This window comes from Hyla sarda, chromosome 8 (assembly GCF_029499605.1).
Source record: "Hyla sarda isolate aHylSar1 chromosome 8, aHylSar1.hap1, whole genome shotgun sequence".
Classification (NCBI taxonomy): domain Eukaryota; kingdom Metazoa; phylum Chordata; class Amphibia; order Anura; family Hylidae; genus Hyla; species Hyla sarda.
This window is the reverse complement of record NC_079196.1, coordinates 99,058,273-99,083,348: the sequence shown is the minus strand read 5'-3', so window position 1 is coordinate 99,083,348 and position 25,076 is coordinate 99,058,273. Positions and strand designations below refer to the sequence as shown.

Here is a 25,076-nt window from a genome sequence, read left to right as displayed (position 1 = left end):
AAACGACCCAAAAGAAGTCACTGGCACCTTATTTTACAGGCTTAAAGGGGTATTCTGGCTTTATACATCTTGTCCCCTATCCAAAGGGCGCTGGGTGCTGCCTCCGATCATAAATCTTATCCGCTATCCTTTGGATAGGAGATAGGATGTATAAAGCCGGAATACCCCTTTAAGGCTAAGTTTCCACTTGTTTTTTTTTTCTGGCAGTTTTTGGAATACTGCCACTCCAGATTTTGAGCCAAAGCCAGAAGGGCATTCAAAAGGAATAGGATATATAAAGGAAGGACTTATACTTCTCCTCCCTTATGGATCCACTTCTGACTGTGGCTCAAAAACTGCAGTTGCAGTTTTCCAAAAACTGCCAGAAAAAAAAAAGTGGAAACTTAGCCTAACAGACCCTATTGTAATATAGGACACACCTATCTGATGGATTCGCAGATCATCAGATGAAAAATAAAAAGCCCCATATTTCGGTAATGGGGCCCTATCAGTATACTGTAAAAATCGATATTATGGATTTGATCACAGGTCCTCTTTAAAGATATTTTCCCATTTTTATTGTCGACTTCTATTATTCTCTGCTTAGTCTCTTTATATGGGAGGCTGCTAGTAAACATCAAAGTCTATTTCCTGATGTTTTCCATACCACCCATATTTGTCATTGACTAATAACAGGAGTGTTCACAAGTTTGTAAAGGACCGTGCTCTGTGAGCTGACTAGAGAGCTCTTTGTTCTGACTGATTTTGGGTGCTTGTGGGAACAGATGGATGATTGTAGCCTGGACTTCCTTATCTGTATACAAAGTGTGATTAATGAAATGATAAATGGGTCCTATTAGCTGTCAGAATTGTGTCTAACAACAGGACAGATTTTCTCCAACACTTGGTGGCGGTGCACTTTGGATGGCAGACAGCTGAGTGGGAAGATATGTTGCTTGTCAGAAAAGCAACTGAGATTTGACATCCTATTGCCGTACATTTGGCCACTAAAAGTTTGGGAACATTGGTGCATACACCAAGAGATTTGACATGTTCCAGGAACCACTAAAAAGTGAAGCCAGGGAAAAGTTTTTTCAGCAAAATTAAGAAAAATATAAATGTTTTCATCAATAAGTGTTTATATGTGTAAAGTACACTATACATAAATGTTTTCTCTGAGCAGGAGTGACTCTGCGGTGGATACACAGCTAAACAATAAGGTACAATGCATTAGGAAAGTCTCCCAACCCTTTCACTTTTTATCATATTTGGATATGTTGAGGCCGTGTGCTAAAATGGAAATTATATGTCAACTTTTCTCCATCATTTTTCACTCGCAACTCCATAATGAGAATGTAAAAACCGAAATCTAGAAATGTGTGCAAATTTATTAAAAAGGAAAAACAAACTTTTTTTTTTTGTTCAACAGTTTTTTTTTTATTAACCCCTGAAGGACTCAGCCCATTTTGGCCTTAAGGACTCAGACAATTAAATTTTTACTTTTTCATTTTTTCCTCCTCGCCTTCTAAAAATCATAACTCTTTTATATTTTCATCCACAGACTAGTATGAGGGCTTGTTTTTTGCGCGACCAGTTGTCCTTTGTAATGACATAACTCATTATATCATAAAATGTATGGCACAACCAAAAAACACTATTTTTGTGGGGAAATGAAAAAGAAAAACGCAATTTTGCTAATTTTGGAAGGTTTCGTTTTCACGCCGTACAATTTATGGTAAAAATGACGTGTGTTCTGTATTCTGAGGGTCAATACGATTAAAATGATACCCATTATTACATAATTTTCTATTATTGTTGCGCTTAAAAAAAAAATCACAAACTTTTTACCCAAATTAGTACGTTTATAATCCCTTTATTTTGATGATCTTTAACTTTTTTTTTCTTTTCCGTATAAGCGGCGGTATGAGGGCTCATTTTTTGCGCCATGATCTGTACTTTTTTTTGATACCACAATTGCATATAAAAAACTTTTAATACATTTTTTATAATTTTTTTAAAAATAAAATGTACTAAAAAAGTAGCAAAAAGTTTTTTTTCGTTCACGACGTTCACTGTACGGGATAATTAACATTTTATTTTAATAGTTTGGACATTTACGCATGCGGCGATACTAAATATGTCTATAAAATTTATTTTTTACGCTTTTTGGGGGTAAAATAGGAAAAAACGGACGTTTTACTTTTTTATCGAGGGAGGGGATGTTTCACTTTTTTTAAACTTTTACTTTTACATTTTTTGACATTTTTTTTTTACACTTGAATAGTCCCCATAGGGGACTATTCATAGCAATACCATGATTGCTAATACTGATTTGTTCTATGTATAGGACATAGAACAGATCAGTATTATCGGTCATCTTCTGTTCTGGTCTGCTCGATCTCAGACCAGAGCAGGAGACGCCGGGAGCCGGAAGGAGGAAGGTGAGGGGACCTCCGTGCGGCATTCTGAATGATCAGATCCCCGCAGCAGCGCTGCGGGTGATCCGATCATTCATTGAAATCGCGCACTGCCGCAGATGCCGGGATCTGTATTGATCCCGGCACCTGAGGGGTTAATGGCGGACGCCCGCGAGATCGTGGGCGTCGGCCATTGCCGGCGGGTCCCTGGCTGCGATCAGCAGCCAGGATCAGCCGCGCATGACACGGGCATCGCTCCAATGCCCGCGGTTATGCACAGAACGTAAATGTACGTCCTGGTGCATTAAGTACCACCACACCAGGACGTACGATTACGTCCTGTGTCCTTAAGGGGTTAAATAATTTTTCTTTTAAAACAGATATTCAACAGTAAAGAAAATATGAAGTACATAGAATAATAAATAAGGGTCATTACATATTAACAAGACCAGGTTACAATATGATAATCTGCATAGATCCGGTTGTAAAGATGTTGTAAAGTCCAGATTTTCTCAGGTCAGCTCTATGAGTATCCGGGGAAGGCCCCACAGGAACATTGGGGGAGATTTATCAAAACCTGTGCAGAGAAAATGTTGTCCAGTTGCCCATAGCAACCAATCAGATTGTACCTTTAATTTTTTCAAAGGCCTGTGAAAAATTAAAGAAGCGATCTGATTGGTTACTATGAGCAACTCAGCAACTTTTCCTTTGGACAGGTTGTGATTAATCTCCCCCATTGAGCACAGATAAAACTAACCTTTTGCATAGACATCAGAGGAGATTTATCAATAGCTAGCAAAGGGGTTCAGTTGCCCATAGAAACCAGATTGCTTCTTTCATTTTTCAGAGACCTTTTTAAAAATATAAGAAGCAATCTTCCTCTAAACAGGTTTTGATAAATCTCCCCAATTAAATTTAGCTCCGGGATCTCCTATTTATGTTGATCATCTCTGAGATATTTCTACACGTTGATTGGAGTCACCTGTGGTAACTTCAGTAACTTGATTGGACATGAATTGGAAAGACACAGCCCTGTCTATATAAGGTCTCACAGCTGACAACTTTTCAAAACCAAAAAAGGCTCTAAATATGTTGATCAATTCCTAACCCCAACATCCCCCACCCCAACCGGTGTGTAAAAATATGTTGGATGGGCTTTAGGTCAGGGCTCTGTGTGGCCAGTCATTTTCTCCCACGCCAAACTCTCCATGAAGTTGGCTGTTGATTCACATGGCCAAGATTTGTGCCCTGGGGCATAGTCGTGCTGGAACAGAAAAGGTCTGAACCCAAACTGTTCAGAAAGTTGGAAACATACAGTTGTCCCAGCCTCTGAAAAACAACCCTTTAACAATTTCCCTCCTCCACCAAACTTTACAGATGGCACAATGTAGAAAGGGAAAGTTCTCCTGACATTCGTCAAATCCAGATCATTGGACTGCCAGATAAGGAACTCTACAGAACATGTTACCTCTCCTCCAGAGTCCATTGGGGGCATACTTTACACCACTCTATCTGACACTTGGCAGTATGCTAGGGGAGGTAATGCTTGCTTGCAGCTGCTCAACCATGAAAGCCCATGCCATGAAGCTCCCTGCGTACTGTATTTGTGCTAATTTTAATGCCAGATGAGGTTTTGGACTATGCAGTTATTGAGTCAGCAGAGCATTGACAATTTTTTTTTGCACTATGCGCCTTAGCAAACCTGCTCTAAAACTTTAAGTGGTCTGTCACTTTTAAGGCTAATTTGCCGTTGGAAATGCGTCCACTTTTCAATAATACACTTAACACCAGTCCCTGACAGATCCAAGGGCATATAAATCAATAGTCAACCCCTTATGGGATTTCCCCACCCGTGGGGAAAAACCCTCATCTAGAGACCCCCCCCCCCCCCCCCCCTAAATCACTTTTTAGGAGATTCTATTAAAATGGGTATTTTAATTTTAATAGAACCTAATAAAAAAAATAATACCACTTAGGCTAGGTTCAGACTACGGAATTTCTGCCTGCAATTTCAGAGAGGAATTGCAGGCGGAAATTCTATGGGAGACTGCAGTGTCCACGCGGTCCTAGCGCTAACTGATTCAGCCAGTGCCGGCCGCACTCGGAATCTCCGGCCTGAAATTTTCTGCCCGGAGATTCCGTAGTCTGAAACTAGCCTTACAGTCCATCTTTGAAGATCTAGAAGAGAATGGTGGCCTTCTATTATAGTACCATTAATCAAAATAGATGAAAGTCCAGCTCTCTCCCAAGCGTAGCGCATGGACTGGCATGGGCAACTCCTGTAGCACGGTAATGTGAATGAAGAAGATGTCCAGCGCAGGTAGATCAAACAAACTCTTTATTGAATGTAGCTTCAGCACATGGAAAACACAGAGAGTGACGCGTTTCGGCCCGAACGTAGAGCCTTAGTCATACAGAGTAAAAGCAAACGTACAAATCTTAAATAGGGAGCGCTACACCGGATCAGCCAATCACCTGGTCTGTACCGTGCAGTGCACACCTATCGCTCAATTACCATACAGGTGCGGCAGCACCATATACTGTGCAAGTAGCGCAGTGGCACGGAATGGAGCAGTGTAACAATATGGAATGCGAATACCACGTCATATAATCAAAAATATATATACAAAGCCATTAAAAAATATATGTTCATAATTATAAAACCATAGTGTTGAAAACAGATCTCATTCAGACAGTCAGTCAGTTGAAAAGGGAAAATCATACACAGATGTAAATAATACCAACATGTAATACAAAAATAATATGTAGATAATAACTATTGAAGGTATATCTATGCTTGTGTATTGTTGGACCCCGTACCTTATATAAAAAATGTAAGATATAACTAGCTTAAGTACGCTGTCTGAAAAATGTACGCAAGAGAATATATGAATAGATGTTAATAAGAGGAGCATACATATAATATCCCGGTGTATTGCTAGGATAATAAATAAATAAATATAATAAGCAAACACTTGTAGAGACAGGGATTATTATATGTCAACCAAGAGGAAAAGAAAAAGGGGGAGAAGGAGGTGGGACCACATAAAGAAACAGTATATGCAAAGAATTACTACCGTATATCCCGGCGTATAAGATGACTTTTTAACCCCGAATTTTCTTCTGAAAAGTCGGGGGTCGTCTTATACGCCGGGTATTGAGCTCCGGGATTGGAAAACCTATGATTATCTGCCCGGGCCGGCTCCTGTGTGTGGCTGCAGGCAGGGGCCGGCCAGAGCAAGTAAAAGCTAATACTGTATACTAAAACCAGGGTGCCTCCAGCTGTTGTAAAACTACAACTCCCAGCACGGCAAAGGCTGTCCGGGCATGCTGGGAGTTGTAGTTTTACAACAGCTGGAGGCACCCTGGTTTTTAGTATACAGTATTAGTTTTTACCTGCTCTTGCTGGCCCCTGCCTGCAGCCACACACAGGAGCCAGCCCGGGCAGATAATCATAAGTTTTCCTATGCCGGACATCCCTGTGTCCCGAAAAATCTTTTTGGGACATAAGGATGTCTGCCGGTCTCTTACCATTCTCCTGCGATCCTCCTGCGGTCCGGTCCTCCGTCTCTATGGTTGTACGCATGGGACGTCAGTGACTTCCTGTGCATACAACCATAGAGGCAGAGGAGCGCAGGACCAGGAGGACCGCAGGAGGACGCGCCGGCCGGGGCCTGGTGAGTGACCGGCTGTGCTATCTTAAGTGATCCGGTCACTGCTCCCCGGTCCCGGCACCTACTGCTATGGTCCATAGGCCATAGCAGTAGATGGTGACCCGGGCCGGAGGAGCGTTGATCAGAACACTGTGGGGGCAGTACAGCCTCCAGCCATATACAGTGTATGTCTATTGGGGGGAGCTGCTTTGTGAGGCAACTGCCTACAAATGTGGGGGGAGCTGCCTACTATTGTGGGGGAACTGGCTACAAATGTGGGGGAAGCTGCCTACAAATGTGGGGGGAGCTGCCTACTATTGTGGGGGAAATGCTGACCTAATGTGGGGAAATGCTGACCTAATGTGGGGGAATTGCCTACTAATGTGGGGGAGCTGCCTACTAATGTGGGGGAACTGCTACTAATGTGTGGGAGCTGCCTACTAATGTGGGGTAACTGCTGACCGAATTTGGGGTAACTCCCAACCTAATGTGGGGGAGCTGCCTACTATTGTGGGGGAACTGCCGACCTAATGTGGGTGAGCTGCCGACCTAATGTGGGGGAGCTGGCAACCTAATGTGGGGGAACTGCCAACTTAATGTGGGGGAACTGCCAACTTAATGTGGGGGGAACTATACTGCCTACCTAATGTGGGGGAACATGATGCCTATCTAATGTGGGGGGAAATACAAGGTACCGTACATCGCGGTAGCCTGCAATCTCGACAAGTGAGTACATAGACAACATTGGGTGTGTTGCAGTTGATATATTTCATGATCTTTTATGAATCACCAGTAGTGGTGGACACAACTGTGTCTGAATTTTGCATAAATCTGCAGCACACATATTTGCCATGGCCACACTTGTATGATCCAATATAGCGCAACCAGGTAGGTTGCAGTTTTCGTGACTGTGTAGAAAACAGACTGGGAGAAATAAGCTGTCCCACACCCAATGTTGTCTATGTACTCGTCGAGATTGCAGGCTGCAGTATGTGGGGTGATTTCGGATATACCCCACTTTAACTCTAGGCATATATCCATGGTATCAAGACATGTAGCAGAAGTACATGCAGGGGACACCTCTTCCCTTGCACTGCAGGGTCTGGAACGAGTTATACCCCCTATCAGGGGAGGTAATCTCAGATCCAAACTCCTGGATCGGGAGGTGTTTTGGATCCTAAAATTGGATAGCCATACCCCGAAAGGACTCAACAAGAGGTTGGACACTATTCTTCACTATTAAGTAGTTCACATTTTTTTAGGCATATTAATATATGAGTCCCTGATAGCTCCTTATTGTCCTTCTCCTTATCGTTGTTATTAGTAATTCTTTGCATATACTGTTTCTTTATGTGGTCCCACCTCCTTCTTCCACTTTTTCTTATCATCTTGGTTGACATATAATAATCCCTGTCTCTACAAGTGTTTGCTTATTATATTTATTTATTTATTATCCTAGCAATATACAGGGATATTATATGTATGCTCCTCTTATTAACATCTATTCATATATTCTCTTGCGTACATTTTTCAGACAGCGTACCTAAGCTAGTTATATCTTAAACTTTTTATATAAGGTACGGGGTCCAACAATACACAAGCATAGATATACCTTCAATAGTTATTATCTACATATTATTTTTGTATTACATGTTGGTATTATTTACATCTGTGTATGATTTTCCCTTTTCAACTGACTGACTGTCTGAATGAGATCTGTTTTCAACACTATGGTTTTATAATTATGAACATATATTTTTTAATGGCTTTGTATATATATTTTTGATTATATGACGTGGTATTCACATTCCATATTGTTACACTGCTCCATTCCGTGCCGCTGTGCTACTTGCACAGTATATGGTGCTGCCGCACCTGTATGGTAATTGAGCGATAGGTGTGCACTGCACGGTACAGACCAGGTGATTGGCTGATCCGGTGCAGCGCTCCCTATTTAAGATTTGTACGTTTGCTTTTACTCTGTATGACTAAGGCTCTAATTTTGGGCCGAAATGCGTCACTCTGTGTGTTTTCCATGTGCTAAAGCTACATTCAATAAAGAGTTTGTTTGATCTACCTGCGCTGGACATCTTCTTCATTCACATTAATCAAAATGATTGTAAAGGCAGACTGCATTGGTAGGTGCTGGATTTTATACACCTTGGCAATGGGACTGAATGAAACAACTGAATTAAATGATAAAGAGGTATGCCCCAATACTTTTGTCCATAAACTGTTTTAAAGGGGTACTCCGGTGAAAATTTTTTTTTTTTTTTTTTAAATCAACTGGTGCCAGAAAGTTAAACAGATTTGTAAATTACTTCTATAAAAAAAATCTTAATCCTTCCAGTACTTATTAGCAGCTGAATACTACAGTGGAAATTCTTTTCCGTTTGAAACACAGAGCTGTCTGCTGACATCATGAGCACAGTGCTCTCTGCTGACATCTCTGTCCATTTTAGGAACTGTCCAGGGTAAAAGGAAATCCCCATAGCAAACATATGCTGTTCTGGACAGTTCAAAAAATGGACAGAGGTGTCAGCAGAGAGCACTGTGCTCGTGATGTCAGCAGAGAGCTCTGTGTTTCAAACGGAAAATAATTTCCACTGTAGTATTCAGCAGATAATAAGTACAGGAAGGATTAAGATTTTTTATTAGAAATAATTTACAAATCTGTTTAACTTTCTGGCACCAGTTGATTTAAAAAAAAAAAAAAAAAAAAAAAAAAAAGTTTTTCACCAGAGTACCCCTTTAACCAAAGCATAATATTGCTATAATCATTGGAGCTCTTAAAGTTCCAGCTACAGGCCCTGCATCCAGGTATCCCCTCACTGTCCGCTGCACTGCTGGGGAGTATGTATATATAGATTTGTGGTGGATTATAATTAAGTAAAATAAGGGTTATAACCCAGATTGCCCCTATGCTACATTATAGTCCTGAGGCTATGATATCCATGAGACCATGTTCACGCACTGTATTTTGGGTCATTTTTTCACTTGTACCAAGGATATTTTGGATAAAAATGGTTTAAAAACTGTTTTCTGTTTTACTTTATATTCTGCTGAACTCTGTAGTAAAATTACCATTTTTTTAAATAACTTCTATTAATGTTTTTTGAATGACTGCCCTAAAATTAACTTACATGCCTTTTGTCCATTTGTAGCTGAATTTTTTTTCTGTATCCATTAAAAGACAACTATTTATGTTTTCATTATAAGCCACTCAAACCTAATCCCTTTCCTAATTGTAGCAGAGGCAGCCTGTCAGTGGGTGATGTACCTACTAGATGGGGGAGCTAAATACCCAATGGGAGGAACCTACTTACCTACACACTTTTACTGTGCTGGGAGGGGGAGGGATGAGTGGTGACAAAATGACAAGTCTAAGGTGTTTGGCACATTTTAAAGAGATGAATTATGGTTAAAAGAAATTGTCATGACATACTGGGCCAAACAGATAACAAAAGGAAAAGCTGCTGGAGTGGGCGGGAATGGAACAAACCCCCTGTGGAAGTGGGTGGGAACGGTCCGAAACCAGCGGGAGCAGGAGGAAGTGGGATTAAAAATAAAGTTCCGTGTAGGGCTCTAGTATGGAGTACAGTACATTTAGTGACTGTGGTGGTATTGTGGTCATGGTTTGGCAGTATTATTTGTCTACTGTGTATTGATATTATTGGTAATATTTGTCTTTGTATACTGAATGATCAGTAACTCTATGGTGGTTTCATTCAATCATTATGTGGGGGTTATATTAGTATAGTGGTAATATTATTCTTGACAAACTGATTGGTCAGTAAAAGTATGATATTTATAGGGATAATATTTGTCCCTTGTATATAATTCTTGGTATACTTGATTTGTTCTGTAACAGTATGATGGCTATATGTATGTTCATAAAATTTCCTATTTGTCTAGTAGTATGATTTGTTATCTGCATGATTTTTTAGAGGTATAAAGAATTACATAACTAATGATGCTCCATGCTGTAGGCAGCCTTAATCTGGCCTTGGCTATAACATGTGGGAATAATACAGAGGCGTAGCGTGGGGGGTGCAGGGGGGGCCGCACCGGGCCCAACATCTGGGGGCGCGCTCGCACTCGCAGCTCTCTGCCCCTGCCTGGCTCACTCACTCTCTCTGCAGTGCTGGCTGTGTGAATCCGATCCGAGCCGGCGGGTCGCCGCCCACTGTGGAGGCAGTGGCGGATCCAGGGGGGGGGGGCAACGGGGCAATTGCCCCCCCCCCCCCCCCGAGATTGTTGCCCCTCTTCCTGAACTATCGCATGGTGGAGCGGGAGCTGTCGGCTGTCCTGCTCCACCAACCCTTTCTCACGCCCGTCACCTTGCTATCACACGCCACGGATGCTCCATTCCTGCAGTCAGTGAGAGCCAATCACGGCAGGCCGGCGCGATGACATCACATCATCGCGCCGGCGCCCGGAGATCACGTCCCCGCGGCTCTCACTGACTGCAGGAATGGAGCAGCCGCAGCGTGGGAGAAAGGTGACAGGCGTGAGAAAGGGGAGGGGGGAGCAAACTATAAGTGAGAGGGGCAAATGATGAGTAAGGGGCACATGACAGGACCCCCCACCCCTGTCCTGTGCCCCTCATATATAATACCCCATGTCCTGTGCCCCTCACATATAATGCCCCCCTGACATGTGCCCTTCACATATAATGCCCCCTGTCATGCCCCCTCAGGGGGCATTATATGTGAGGGGCACATGTCAGGGGGCATTCTATGTGAGGGGCACAGGACATGGGGCATTATATGTGAGGGGCACAGGACAGAGGACATTATAAGTCAGGGTCACATGTCAGGGGGGCATTATATGTGGGGGCACATGACAGGGGGGCATTATATGTGAGGAGCACATGTCAGGGGGCAATATATGTGGGGGCACATGACAGGGGCCCCCTGTCATATGTCCATATAATGCCCCCCTGACATTTGCCACTCACTTATAATACCCAAAGTCATGTGCCTTGGATCATCTCCAGGGTATGGTTCCATTTTGATGTTTAGTTTTTGTTCTTGATATTTTTTGTCGTTTACGATGGTTGTGAGACGACATATAATAGCATGGCCCATGCTAGGTTACTACATTTGTAGATTTGTATTCATAGACCCGCTGACAATGTGGAGAATGTGTAATGCATGTTCGCACTCAATAAAGTGTTTGAAAATAAACTTGTATTTAGATGCATTTTACTTTAATTACATCAGTATTTTCATAACAAACAATACATGTGCTTAGGGGGTAAGGGTTTCTTTAACTAATCTAGTGCAAGAGACTCGAGTGCTAAAATCCACGGGTTAGGGGGCACAAATTACTAGCCTTGCCCCGGGTGCTGACAACCCACGCTACGCCACTGGAATAATATGTAAACTTGAAGTGGTTATCTAAGCTTTTTAATACTAATTGCTTATAATGTATTCCCTATTAAAATCCCCAATAACCACTTAAAGGTATCAAAGCCTAAATTATAGGCATATGGAGCGAATCTGTAATACTAAGGGTATGTTCACACTGCGGAATTCCGTGAGTAAAATTCCACCCAGTGAACATTCCCATCAGTGTGAACGGGTCTTCCGCAAGACTTGTTAACACTGCGGAATTTCAGCGGCGGACAATTCCACCGCTGAAATAGTTCCGCACAAAGAAAGAACATGTTAATTCCTTGGTGGAATTCCGTGAGTACTGCATAGCCTTAACTGGTGATGGCGCAGTGCCCCGTGGTCCTACTGCCGAAGTATCTTCTGCAGCGGACGCCTGACGAAATTTCCACTCGCATTATTTTGTATATGTGTTTTTTCCAGTTTTCCTAAACTGAAACCTATGGAGGGGGGGGGGGGGGGGGACCCACAGCATCATTTAAAAAAAGACATCACTGCCCCCCAAAATGGCAGAAACCAAAACGCATTGTATATAGTGCATTTTATATACTTCAAAGTAACGTTTGCCTCCAAAAAGCAGAAAAAAAGGCTATCAAAATGCTAATACAAACACATGCTACTAAATATGTGTGTAAATCCTGAGAGAATTATTCTCTAGAAGCTTTACACCATGGGAGGCAGGGTTAACAAATGTAGCCTTGCCATAGGCATGTGTGGCCTTGCATAAGGGCAAGTAGTTTTGTATTTTGTTGTATTTTCCTGAAAAACTCCTATCTACAGAATATGTTGTCCTCAAATAAGCAAGTGCTGACTTGTTACAGTGTGCTATAATTTTTTTGCATGTATGTGTATTTCATATTCCTAAATGTCTTGCAGTCTGTCAAACAGAGGAAAATTGGATTTGGCAAAGCTGTTTAGCTAAGGAAGTTGACTTAGTCGCCATGATGTGTGAATAGTGTAAAGCTGTCATACAGCAGCTGTGCTGTAACACCTGATATGTATTTTGATGGTCACTCTAGCCTGTGCTTTTGATCCCACGGATGGGTAGAAGCCAAGGGTTTAACATTTTTTCATATGTTGCATCCTGTCTACTAACGTCATCATGTTATGAGCATGTAATGTTGGGTCATTTACTATAATTGAGTGTATTTCTGTATATAGAAATGTTGTAAAAAATGTGTCTACTAATATTTTTCACTTAAATTGTGAAGGCTATAAGCAAAACCTACACTTAGGGAAGTGTTGTGCGGCTTCATGTGCAGGATGATGCTGAATTGGGTTTCTTGGCACAGCAGTTCTTCACGTCATGGATTTCTGCAATGCAGCTCAATGAGATTTCTGTGGCAGAATATAACAATTTTACTGCAGTGGTTTCCATACTAGCCTATAGTTGCCTATGCATACAATGCATTTGGAAAGTATTCAGACCCTTTCACTTTGTACACATTTTGTTATGTTGCGGCCTTGTAAAATACTTTTCAAAAGTGATTTGTTGGAAGCATTTCTGAAGAAAACTGGAAAAAAGGGGCTGTATAGAAGGGTTTTTCTTTTTTCATTTTACTTTACTCACTGAAATTGCTGAGACAAATTGCAACAAAATGCTATAGCTACAGCATGTTAAAAAAAAAAACTAAATTTCCTGAATGTAATCCATCCTTAGACTATATGCATATATACTGTAGCTAGGCTCTACTTTACAGGTGGCAAAGATGCAGGGGGAGATTGATAGGTAAATACAAAGCATAGAAGAATAGCACAATTCTACACAAGGCTCATATGCATTTCCTTTTTTTTTTATCTTTCTATGTCACACTTGTCACTTTGTAACATTTTACAACGATGTATAAAAAATATTGATCCATTTTTTTCCACTGTAAAATCTAACTTCCTCATTACATATACATTTAAAGGGGCAAAAAGTCTTTTTAATCTCAATATGCCCAGGATACCGCAGTTATAAAAAAAAAAAAAGGGGGGCCCTTTGATTTTGTTGCTCTATCCTTTTGTTCGGATCCTCTTCATGATTCTTGGACCCTAAACGCAATAATGGAGCTGCTAATCACTAGGTGCAGCGAATTGGCGCAGTGAATTGCCGCAGCCTGGGCATATTTTCACTGGGTTACCCCTTTAACACACACACACAAACACAACTTTAACACACACACGCAAACACACACATATCGATCATTTTTAATAAATTTTTTGCTATTTGCATTAGCTTCCTGTCCACTGCACCTAGAAGATCGGCACTTGGTATGCTAGGTGGGAGTTACACTGTGTAATACCATCCTCATTGCAGGACAGACAGAAAAGGTGATGGGGGGGGGGGGGGGGTAGCAGGACTTCCGGAGACCCATGTCAAGCACCCATCCCCCTACCCATACATATCTACCTGATTGTGATCTGTGCAAGTGCCCTAGGCCCTTCCATCCCTTGCTACATCCCTATTGTGCACACAAAGGAATTACTTAGCATTGTAGAGATAATTGCTGTATATATCTAAAGTTGTTATATTATTTTGTCTTAAATTTCACCTTTTACATTCAGAAAATCTGTAGCAACAATGACATATGGACTTAGAGTTTGGCCTAGTTCTCATGCATCAAAACTGCTGTCATAAAACAAAAAAACAATCAAACTCCTGCTTTCTTTTTTCTCAAACATGACAATAAAGAGGTGATCTGGTTGGTTGCTACAGGCAGCAGTGGCGCCTTTTTCTTAAACCATGATGCCTAACATTATTTTGTTGCAAATTGTGCTTCAGCTCTCTCTATGTTTTATTATTTCTCATTTTAGGATTATTTCAATTGGAAGTCCCGTCAAGATTTTCACATCAAACGATTTCTCAATGGTAGATATACATCCAACTACTACTGGGCAGTGCCAACTCACAAGACGTATACCACTAGGAAAGGAGCATTGGTCCTCTATTCTGAGGATTTGGCATTGCCAGCATGGAATGTATCACAGGACAAGAGGATTAAAAAAAGGCATCGCCACAAAAGGAAGAATTATCAGATTGAGCTCAGCACTCTCCAAGATTTGACCGGAGCTATTTTGTCTTATGGAAGAAAAGAGGTAAGTTTATTAAGGGAAATTATAAGACGTAACTTGTAAGAATACACACATGTATGCACCATGAAGCAGTCAAACACCAGACACATAAGAATTCTTGGTTGCAGAAAAGTGTTATGTGTAGTGGCCCACATTTACTTTGCCTCAATGCACCAGAATTTTGGCTCCACATGCGCCTAAATTGTGGTGCGTTGACTGTCAAACACATTTTTTAAGACTGCACCAGAAAGAATTGTGTTACATTCACTCTCTTTGTGCCCACCACCTCTGATACCTGCTTTATGTCAGAGAGAGGACAAACCACAGTAAAACTTTATAAACACGAATGTGGGTTCCATTTTTATAGAATACGTTTTTTTTTCTTTAAATAAATGTGTTTTATGTGAATTTGATATGCCACTGAATTGGTTTAAAGGTTATTTTCTCTCAAAAACATTTATGTCATGTCACTATGCACATTATTTCCAATGCTGATATGGTTTAATGTGTCTGCCCCTGACAGCCATATAAATGATGTGTCTCCAATGTATACTGGGCAAACATATGCCAAAGGGGCAGCAAAAGTATGTGGGAATGGCAGCCTTTTTATAAAGTAATTTCCCCAATGTCCTGTATATACCAACAGTCCACCATTGATGTTGTATTAACTGACCCTTACTCTGTAAAGAACACGATTTTTGTCTATTGACTTTAGCTGTATTGCAGGTTTAAACTTTTTCTCATGGGATCATTCTATCAACATATTTAGCAACAATATTTGGGTCAAGCTCCTAAATTAAAGGGGACCTGTCATATTGGAAATGCAGTCCAATCTGTAGGCATCATGTTACAGATTAGTTAGAGTGAAGCAGACTGATTTACAGTTTTGTGGAAGAAGTTCCAGGATAACATGTCATTTCTTCGTGTAGATCTCTGCTTTTTGTCATGTTCATTAAACCATTCCTGGACAGTTTTTGCAATGTGACACAGAGGCTACTGCCATAAGGAAATAACATAGCCATGATGGCGTTTACTTGGTCTTCAATATTGTTAAGGTAGATGGTATGTGCAGGGGCGGTGCAAGTTTTTTTGTCTAGACAAGCGAACCCCCCCCCTCCACCCCAATCACTGACGTATGGTGGCAATGCAGATTATTGTGCATACCAGAATGACATATTACTATCGCAGTGACTAATACCATCATACTGTTATTAAATAAAGAACACTATACACAGACCATTGTCTAATAATTGCACCACATCATCATAACCACAACCAATACCACCATATAGTGACGGGATAATACTGCCATACTGATACTGAATAAAACCACTATATACATACCAGTATCACCAATAACACCACTATACAAGGGACAGTAGCAGCCTCCTATAAGTAGGAGTTACTCCCTGTAGGTAGGTCCCATTGTAGATGGTAGCCCCCTTTATAATGTTGCAGACCCTCATGTGTAGTAGTAGAAGCCCCCACTTAAAGTAAAAGCAGACCCCATTTAGGTAGTAGTAGCAGCAGCTCCCCTAGGTGGTAGTAGTAGCAGCTCCCTTTAGGTAGTAGAAGTAGCAGCACACCTTAGATAGGTAGTAGTAGTAGGAGCAACAGCTCCTTAGGTTCACACATATACACATCTATCATACATACACACATCATACAAACATCACACATACATAGAAACATAATACATACACAATCATACACAAACATCATACATACACCATCTAGCTTACACACACAACTATCATACATACACACATTGGCTCTTATTTAGTAAGAGTGTTGTGTAGGTTTCTTTGTGGGTTTTAATTTCCTACAATTAATTTTCCACGGTATATACTGAGGTTTCCCAAAATTTTCCCCTTTCCCTACATTTTTTTTTTTTTTTTACACATGATGTGATCTGTAGGGTTTTCCTCGGGTGAAATCCACCACATTTTCTGTGGAAACCTTAATAAATATGTTGTTTTTTTGTGAAAATGTCGAGAACACGCCCCTTTTCCCAATGGACACGCCCCCTTTTCGGATTTTCTTTCAGGCGCAAATTCTGGTGCAGATCCCGACAAAACATGTCGGGTTTGTAATAGCACATGAGGGCCATTATACATACACACTTCCTAAACATATAATCGGTATCATTTTTGTTTTGATGGGAGTTTTTATTCACCTTTTCAAATCTGCAATCCATGTATTTAGTATTTTTTAACGTTTATGCCAAGGACCGTGCGGTTTAATTAATGTTATATTTTAATAGTTTAGACAATTACACATGCGCCGAAAGCACATGTTTATTTTTGTTTACATTATATTATTTCACAGTTAAGCACTCGGCGAACGTGTACGTCCTGAGTCCCGTTACCGGGGTTTAAAGTGTTCTCACGACCGGAGAATGCTTTAAACCCTGCGGGTCCTGACTTCTATCAGCAGCCAGGACCCAGGGTTAATGCCGGCCACCGCCGATTGGGCCGATGCCTGGCATTAACCCTTTAGAAAATAAAAATGAATGAAATTAAAACTATGCCACTCCACAGAAGAAAAACAGAGAAAAATCCGGCACTGTTATAATTCCTTCCATAAATGTATTATATTAACCCAATGTGTGCTGTTAGCTGAAAACTGAAAGTCTATAGATCAATACAAGTCTATAGATCAATACAGGTCACGATCAGCTAACTGGACGACAGGAGGGTCCTCACCGGCCTCATCCTTGTCCGATCGGCGATCTACTGCTAAAGCCTGAGCAGGCTAGAGCAGCAAAGTGCCGAGAACATTGATCAGTGCTATGCTATGGCATTCCATTGATGAGTATATGCAATCAGAAGATTGCATGGTATAGCCCCTTATGGCGGCTAAAAAAAAAAAAGGAAAAAGTGTAAAAAAAAAAAAAAAAAAAAAAAGAGAGAATAAATGTGTTATTAAAAGTTTGAATCACCCCCCTCTTCCTATTTTTTTTTAATAAACAATCATGTAAAAAAAAAATCATATGTGGTACAGCCACGTGCGTAAATTTCCGAACTATTAAAATATAAGGTACAAAATTGTGCATTTTTGGTCACTTCATATACCATAAAAATATTAATAAAAAATGATCAAAAAGTCCCATCAAAACAAAAATGGTACCAATAAAAACTAGAGACTACGGGGCAAAAAATGAGCCCTCATATAGCCCCATATGCGGAAAAATAAAAAAAATTATAGGGGTCAGATGATGACAATTTTAAACATACTAATTTGGTGCACGTAGTTATAATCTTTTTAAAGTAGCAAAATAAAAAAAACGCCATAAATTGGGTATCCTTGTAACCGTATGGACCTACAGAATAAATATAAGGTGTCATCTTTACGAAAAGTGCACTACTTAGAAACGGAAGCCCTAAAAATGTGCAAAATGGCATTGTTTTTCTTCATTTCACCCAACAAATATTTTTCTTTTGTTTTGCCGCAGATTATGTTATAAAATAAGGGATGTCATTACAAAGTGAAATTGGTGATGCACAAAACAAGCCCTTATATGGGTCTGTAAGTGCACAATTAAACGTGTTATGATTTTTAGAAGGTGTGGAGGAAAAACGAAAGTGCAAAAATGAAAAATTTTTGAGTTCTTAAGGTGAAAATGGGCTGAATACTTAAGGGGCTAAAAATGGGGGGGAAAGGGGGGGGGTGATTGAGGGTAGGGTCACATGACACGGATCCACAGCATATTTTACTCTGCAGATTCGGTTATGACCTGAACGATAGTGTTCCTTCAGCTGTTCCCCTCTGCTCGCAGTGGCAATCCGCTGCTCCGAGCAGTCACACAGGGCGAATCACTGTGCGAGTCACCGCAGTGTGACATTTTGGCCACTCCGTGATGTCTGTGAACAGACTACGACCGAGCGCTGCAACTTGCAGGCCCCTGTGTGACTGCTTGGAGCAGCGGATTGCAGTTAGAGGCACACTAACGTCGTGTCACCGGCGGAATACGCAGCGTAAAATACGTTGCGGATCCATGTCGTATGACCCTACCCTTAAACTTTTATTAGGGGAGGGGCTTTCTCACATTTATTACCTTCATTCTCTCTTTTTTTTTTTACAGTTGTTGCAGTACTACAACTCCCAACATGCCCAGACAGCCAAAGGAGTAGTAGTTTTGCAACAGCTGGCAACACATTGGGGAATATTACTTGCAATCTTGTGATTGCAGACACTGATCAATGGTGTGCCATAGGAGCCTATAGCATAGCACTGATGATTGTTCTCGGCGCTCCATTACTACAGGCTGCTGAGGCCTGCCTTATTGGAGCGCCGATCAGACAAGCCGGAGGCAGGTAGGATCTCAGCTGATCGGGACCCTGTGGGTTTTACAGCTGGTGTCTCAATCAGCTCCACTGAGATACTGGCATGTGCTTTAAACATTTTATTACAGACAGCATGTTCTTTTTCATCAATTTGTGCTACAGTAATTATTCTGTATCACCGGAGCAGACAGGCTAGCCTTAGCTCCCCATCACATTAATAAGTATTTGGGGTCCATGACTTTGTTGCCTGTTCACCAGTTATCCTTCCTTGGAAAGTATTTACCCCTGCATACCAAGAAAAACCCCTTTTACCCAGCAGTCACAATTTAGACCTTGTCTGGGTCGCTCATATCTTTACGTTTTTTCTTTTTCTTACTGTTTCTAACACAACTTCAAGAACTGACCTTTCATATGCTGCCTCTTATATAGAAAGCAGCTTCCATTGTAAGGGCATGATCAATGTTTATTTAAAAAAAAATGACTGATTCAGAGACACATTCATTTCTAATTTTCTCTACATACTGGATGTGACTGTACCTTTAATACAGTGTTGCCTTTTGTAGGAGATTCATCTGGTTCTGCTCTTTCCACTCACCGTGCTGCTCACTGAGCAAGAAATATGCCAACTGGGGTCTGTTAAATAGTGTCCTAGAGAAAGCAGCGGATAGTTGTGACCTGTTCATACATGCCTCCAGTCTGGCAGCCTCTTCAACTGTTTTCAGTAACTGGCTCCACTATTAACACAAAGGCAGCTCTGTGACTTTTGGAAAGAACTGTAGTGAAAGATATTGTCATTGTGTCTTACTAGTTATGGAGTGAAGTGAAAATTCACGTAGCATAGACATAGCTGGAATTTTCCAAGCATAGATGTAGCAAAAATGTTAGATATGTGAATTTACAAGAACTAATTTTCGGAGGTGAATTTCTGTGTTCATTATTAGAAATTCCAGATATTTCATTACCACCAAATGAAATAGACTCGTTTTTATAAAAGATAAAACTCAGGAAAAGCGAAAGTTACAGTGGGGCAAACAATTGTGCAAGTTCTCCCTCTTAAAAAGATGAGAGAGGCCTGTAATTTTCATCATAGGTATACCTCAACTATGAGAGACCTCATGAGAAAAAAAAATCCATAAATTCACAATGTCTGATTTTTAACCCCTTAAGGACCGGGGTTTTTTCCGTTTTTTGCATTTTCGTTTTTTGCTCCTTGCCTTTAAAAAATCATAACTCTTTCAATTTTGCACCTAAAAATCCATATGATTGCTTATTTTTTGCACCACCAATTCTATTTTGTAATGACGTCAGTCATTTTGCCCAAAAATCGACGGTGAAACGGAAAAAAAATCATTGTGCGACAAAATTGAAAAAAAAAACGCTGTTTTGTAACTTTTGGGGGCTTCCGTTTCTACGTAGTACATTTTTCGGTAAAAATGACACCTTATCTTTATTCTGTAGGTCCATACGATTAAAATGATACCCTACTTATATAGGTTTGATTTTGTCGTACTTATGGAAAAAATCATAACTACATGCAGGAAAATTAATACGTTTAAAATTGTCATCTTCTGACCCCTATAACTTTATTTTTCTGTGTATGGGGCGGTATGAGGGCTCATTTTTTGCGCCGTGATCTGAAGTTTTTAACGCTACCATTTTTGCATAGATAGGACTTATTGCTCGCTTTTTATTCACTTTTAAATGATAATAAAAGTGACCAAAAATGCACTATTTTGGACTTTGGAATTTTTTTGCGCGCACGCCATTGACCGAGCGGTTTAATTAATGATATATTTTTATAATTCGGACATTTCCGCATGCGGTGATACCATATATGTTTATTTTTATTTACACTGTGTTTTTATTGGAAAAGGGGGGTGATTCAAACTTTTAATAGGGGAGGGGTTAAATGATATTCATTCACTTTTTTTTTCACTTTTTTTTTGCAGTGTTCTAGCTCCCATAGGGACCTATAACACTGCACACACTGATCTTTTTCATTGATCACTGATTTCTCATAGGAAACCAGTGATCGATGATTCTGCCGCATGACTGCTCATGCCTGGATCTCAGGCACTGAGCAGTCATTCGGCGATCGGCAGCGAGGAGGCAGGTAGGGGCCCCCCCGCTGTCCTGTAAGCTGTTCGGGATGCCGTGATTTCGCCACGGCTATCCCGAACAACCCACTGAGTTAACCGGCATGGTTTCACTTTCGCTTTTAGCCACGATCGGCGCTGCGCGCTATTAGCGGCGGGTCCCGGCTTCACTATGACGCCAGGCCCGCCGGGATATGATACAGGGTTACATCACGGGAGCAGGACCAAGGACGTACAGGTACGTCCTTGGTCCTTAAGGGGTTAATTAATTTATTTGCAAATTATGGTGGAAAATAAGTATTTGGTTGTCAGGATCCCGACTGACGGCTGGTGAAGACACTGGAGGTGGATCCTCTGGACCAGAGAGGCGATGGCGCGGGTTGTACTGGGGGATCGGTTCTAAGTAGTTACTGGTGTTCACCAGAGCCCGCCGCAAAGCGGGATGGACTTGCTCCGGCGGTAACTACCAGGTCGTGTCCCTCAGTAGCGACTCAACCTCTCTGGCAGCTTAGACTGGCGCGGTACACAAGGACTAGACAGAAGCGAGGTCAGACGTAGCAGAGGTCAGGGCAGGCGGCAAGGTTCGTAGTCAGGAGCAACGGTAGAAGATCTGGATACACAGGCAAGAGGCACAAAGCAACAAGATCCGGCGTGGACAGGAAGGGGAAGTGGGTTTATGTAGTGTTTGGTGGTGATTACACTGATTGGGCCAGGCACCAACTGATTGGGCCAGGCACCAATTAACGGTGCACTGGCCTTCAAATCTTAGAAAGCCGGTGCGCTCGCGCCCTAGGGAGTGGGGCCGCGCGCCGGGACGAGACTGACACCGGAGGAGGGTGAGTAGAAGGAGGCGCGATCCACGGGCGGACATATCCCGCCAAGCGGATCGCGTCCCCACCGGCACGGACACAGCAGCGCTCGCGGTCGGAGACAGAACGCCACGAGCGCTCCTGAGGGACAGTGGGACCCGGAGCGCTCGGGGTTACAGTACCCCCTCCCCCTTAGGTCTCCCCCTCTTTTTGGAAGCCAGAAATTTATGAATTTGCATTTTGTCAAGAATATTGGCCTCGGGTTCCCACAACCTCTCCTCGGGACCACAATTCTCCCAATCAATAAGAATTTATTTTTTTCCTCGGATGACCTTGGAGGCGAGGATCTCTTTCACCGAGAAGACATCAAAGGACCCGGAGACAGGAGCAGGGGCAGTGACCTTGGGGGAATAACGGTTAAGTATGAGGGGTTTGAGAAGGGAGACATGGAAAGAGTTAGGAATACGAAGGGAGGGAGGAAGATGGAGCTTGTAGGAGACAGAATTAATTTGATTTTTGATTCTAAAAGGCCCGAGGTAACGAGGACCCAGCTTGTAGCTAGGGACCCAGAACCGAATGTTTTTGGCAGAGAGTCATACTTTGTCACCAGGAGCAAAGACAGGAGGAGTTCTTCTCTTCTTGTCCGCATGTTCTTCAAGACGAGGCCAGTGAGAGCAACTTTTGAGTCTCCTTCCAGATAGAAGAGAAGTCCTAAGTTAATTAATCTATGGCAGGAAGTCCAGATGAAGTGGGAATGGGGAGGGGGGGGGCAGCGAATGATGTCCGTACACTACAAAAAATTGAGATTTGGCGGAATACCTGAAATTGTACGAGAATTCGACCCAGGGCGGCAGGTCAACCCAATCATCATGACGGGAGGAGACAAAATGTCGCAGGTAGTCATCAAGAATTTGGTTCACTCTCTCCACTTGTCCATTGGATTGAGGGTGATAGGCAGACGAGAAATTCAATTTGATCTTTAATTGAGTGCAGAGTGCTCTCCAAAATTTTTAGATAAATTGAACACCTATATCAGAGACGATATGCGTGGGAAGGCCGTGGAGACGAAAAATCTGCAGAAAAAATTGCTTCGCCAATTGTGGCGCAGAAGGAAGGCCAGGAAGCGGGACGAAATGAGCCATTTTGGAAAAACGATCAACGACCACCCAAATGACGGTGTTGCCATGAGAAGAGGGGAGGTCTGTGATGAAGTCCATGGGGGACCATGGCTGTTCAGGAAACGGCAGGGGATGGAGAAGACCTGCAGGCTTCTGGCGTGGAGTTTTATTACGTGCACATACTGTACAGGCCCGTACAAAATCAGTCACATCTTTTTCCAGGGAAGACCACCAGTAGTGTTTGGAAATCAACTGTATGGATTTTTTAATTCCGGTGTGACCGGCAAGATGGGAGGAATGACCCCATTTAAGAGTCTGGAGGCGAAAAAGTGGAGAAACATAAGTTTGTCCTGGAGGAACTGGCACCAGAGAAGCAGGAGCAGAAGAGATCAGGCACTCAGGAGGCACGATGTGCTGAGGAAGGGTCTCGGCTTCGGAGGCATCGGTGGAACGTGATAAGGCATCAGCCCTGACATTCCTGTTAGCAGGACAAAAATGAATTTGTAAATTGATACGGGCAAGGAACAACGACCACCTGGCCTGGCGAGGATTTAAACGCTGGGCGGACTGGAGATAGGACAGATTTTTATGGTCAGTGTAGATGGTGATAGGGTGAAGGGACCCTTCCAGGAGATGTCTCCACTCTTCAAGTGCCAACTTGATGGCCAACAGTTCAGTCTCCTATGGAATCGTTTTTTTCAGGAGGAGAAAAGGTTTTGGAGAAAAAACCGCAAGTGATGTTTTTACCCTTAGTGGTTCTTTGAAGAAGGACGGCACCGGCTCCTACTGAGGAGGCTTCAACCTCAAGGAAGAAAGGCTTCAGAGGATCTGGCCTAGACCAGACTGGTGCAGAAGTGAAGGCAGCCTTAAGGCGAGTAAAAGCTTCATCCGCTTGGGAAGGCCAGGACCTCGGATTCGCGTTTTTCTTCGTCAGTGCCACAATAGGAGCAACGATGGTGGAGAAGTGGGGAATGAACTGACGATAGTAGTTGGCGAATCCGAGGAAGTGTTGGATAGCACGAAGACCAGAGGGGCGTGGCCAATCCAAGACCGCGGAGAGCTTGTCAGGATCCATTTGAAGACCCTGTCCAGAGACAAGGTATCCTAGGAAAGGAAGAGAGCTGCGTTCAAACAGGCGTAATTTGGCGTAAAGATGGTTCACACGAAGGCGCTGGAGCACTTGACGGACATGGAGCCGGAGTTCCTCAAGGTTGTAGTAAAAAATTAGGATGTCATCTAGATAGACAACTACACAGGTATACAGTAAGTCCCGAAAGATTTTGTTGACAAAATCTTGAAAGACTGCAGGGACATTGCAAAGTCCAAATGGCATGATGAGATATTCGAAGTGGCCATCACGGGTGTTAAAAGCGGTTTTCCACTCATCTCCTTCACGAATTCTGATGAGGTTATAGGCGCCCCTGAGGTCAAGCTTTGTAAAAACTTTAGCTCCACGCAAGACGGTCAAAGAGCTCAGAGATGAGAGGTAAAGGGTAGCATTTTTTTACCGTAATTTTATTGAGGCCACGATAGTCTATGCAGGGGCGTAGTGAACCATCCTTCTTGGCAACGAAGAAGAACCCCGCTCCAGCTGGTGAAGAAGACTTCCTAATAAAACCTCTCTTAGGATTTTCCTGAATGTATTCAGACATGGCCTTAGTTTCAGGAGCGGAGAGAGGATAAATTCTGCCACGGGGCGGTGTGGTACCAGGGAGCAAATCAATAGGACAGTCGTAGGGTCTATGTGGTGGCAAGACCTCTGCTTGCTTTTTACTAAAGACGTCAGCGTAGTCCTGGTAGGCCTTTGGAAGGCCAGGCAATGGAGTAGTGATGTTGACTTGACTGGTTGGTACAGACTTAAGGCAATGTTTGTGGCAGGAGGCGCACCAGGACTTAATGTCCCCAGTGGTCCAGTCGAGGGTAGGAGTGTGACGCTGGAGCTAGGGCAAGCCAAGCAAAATGTCTGAGGTACAATTCGGCAAAACAAAGAATTCAATCTTTTCTTGATGGAGAACTCCAACGGTCATGAGCAAGGGTTCTGTGTGGTAACGCACGGTGCAGTCCAGATTCTCTCCATTTACGGATGAGATAAAGAAGGGTTTAATAAGATGGGTAACAGGAATGTTAAATCTGTTGATGAACGAGGCTTCAATAAAGTTTCCTGCAGAACCAGAGTCCAGGAAGGCCACCGCAGAGAAGGAGGAGTTAGTGGATGGAGAAATCCGCACTGGAATAGTCAGGCGTGGAGAGGAGAAATTCACACCTAGT

At 42.3% G+C, this 25,076-nt stretch overlaps 1 protein-coding gene across 4 annotated transcripts in view; it reads left to right on the top strand.

Annotated features, from left to right (window-relative positions):
* KIAA2012 (KIAA2012 ortholog) overlaps nt 1–25,076 on the top strand; it is a 230,504-nt gene that overhangs the window by 34,166 nt on the left and 171,262 nt on the right. For all 4 annotated transcript variants that reach the window (XM_056535330.1, XM_056535328.1, XM_056535329.1 and 1 more), the window contains one exon: nt 14,242–14,523. In XM_056535330.1, coding sequence (XP_056391305.1) covers nt 14,242–14,523 — 282 coding nt within the window. The remainder of the gene's footprint in view (nt 1–14,241; nt 14,524–25,076) is intronic.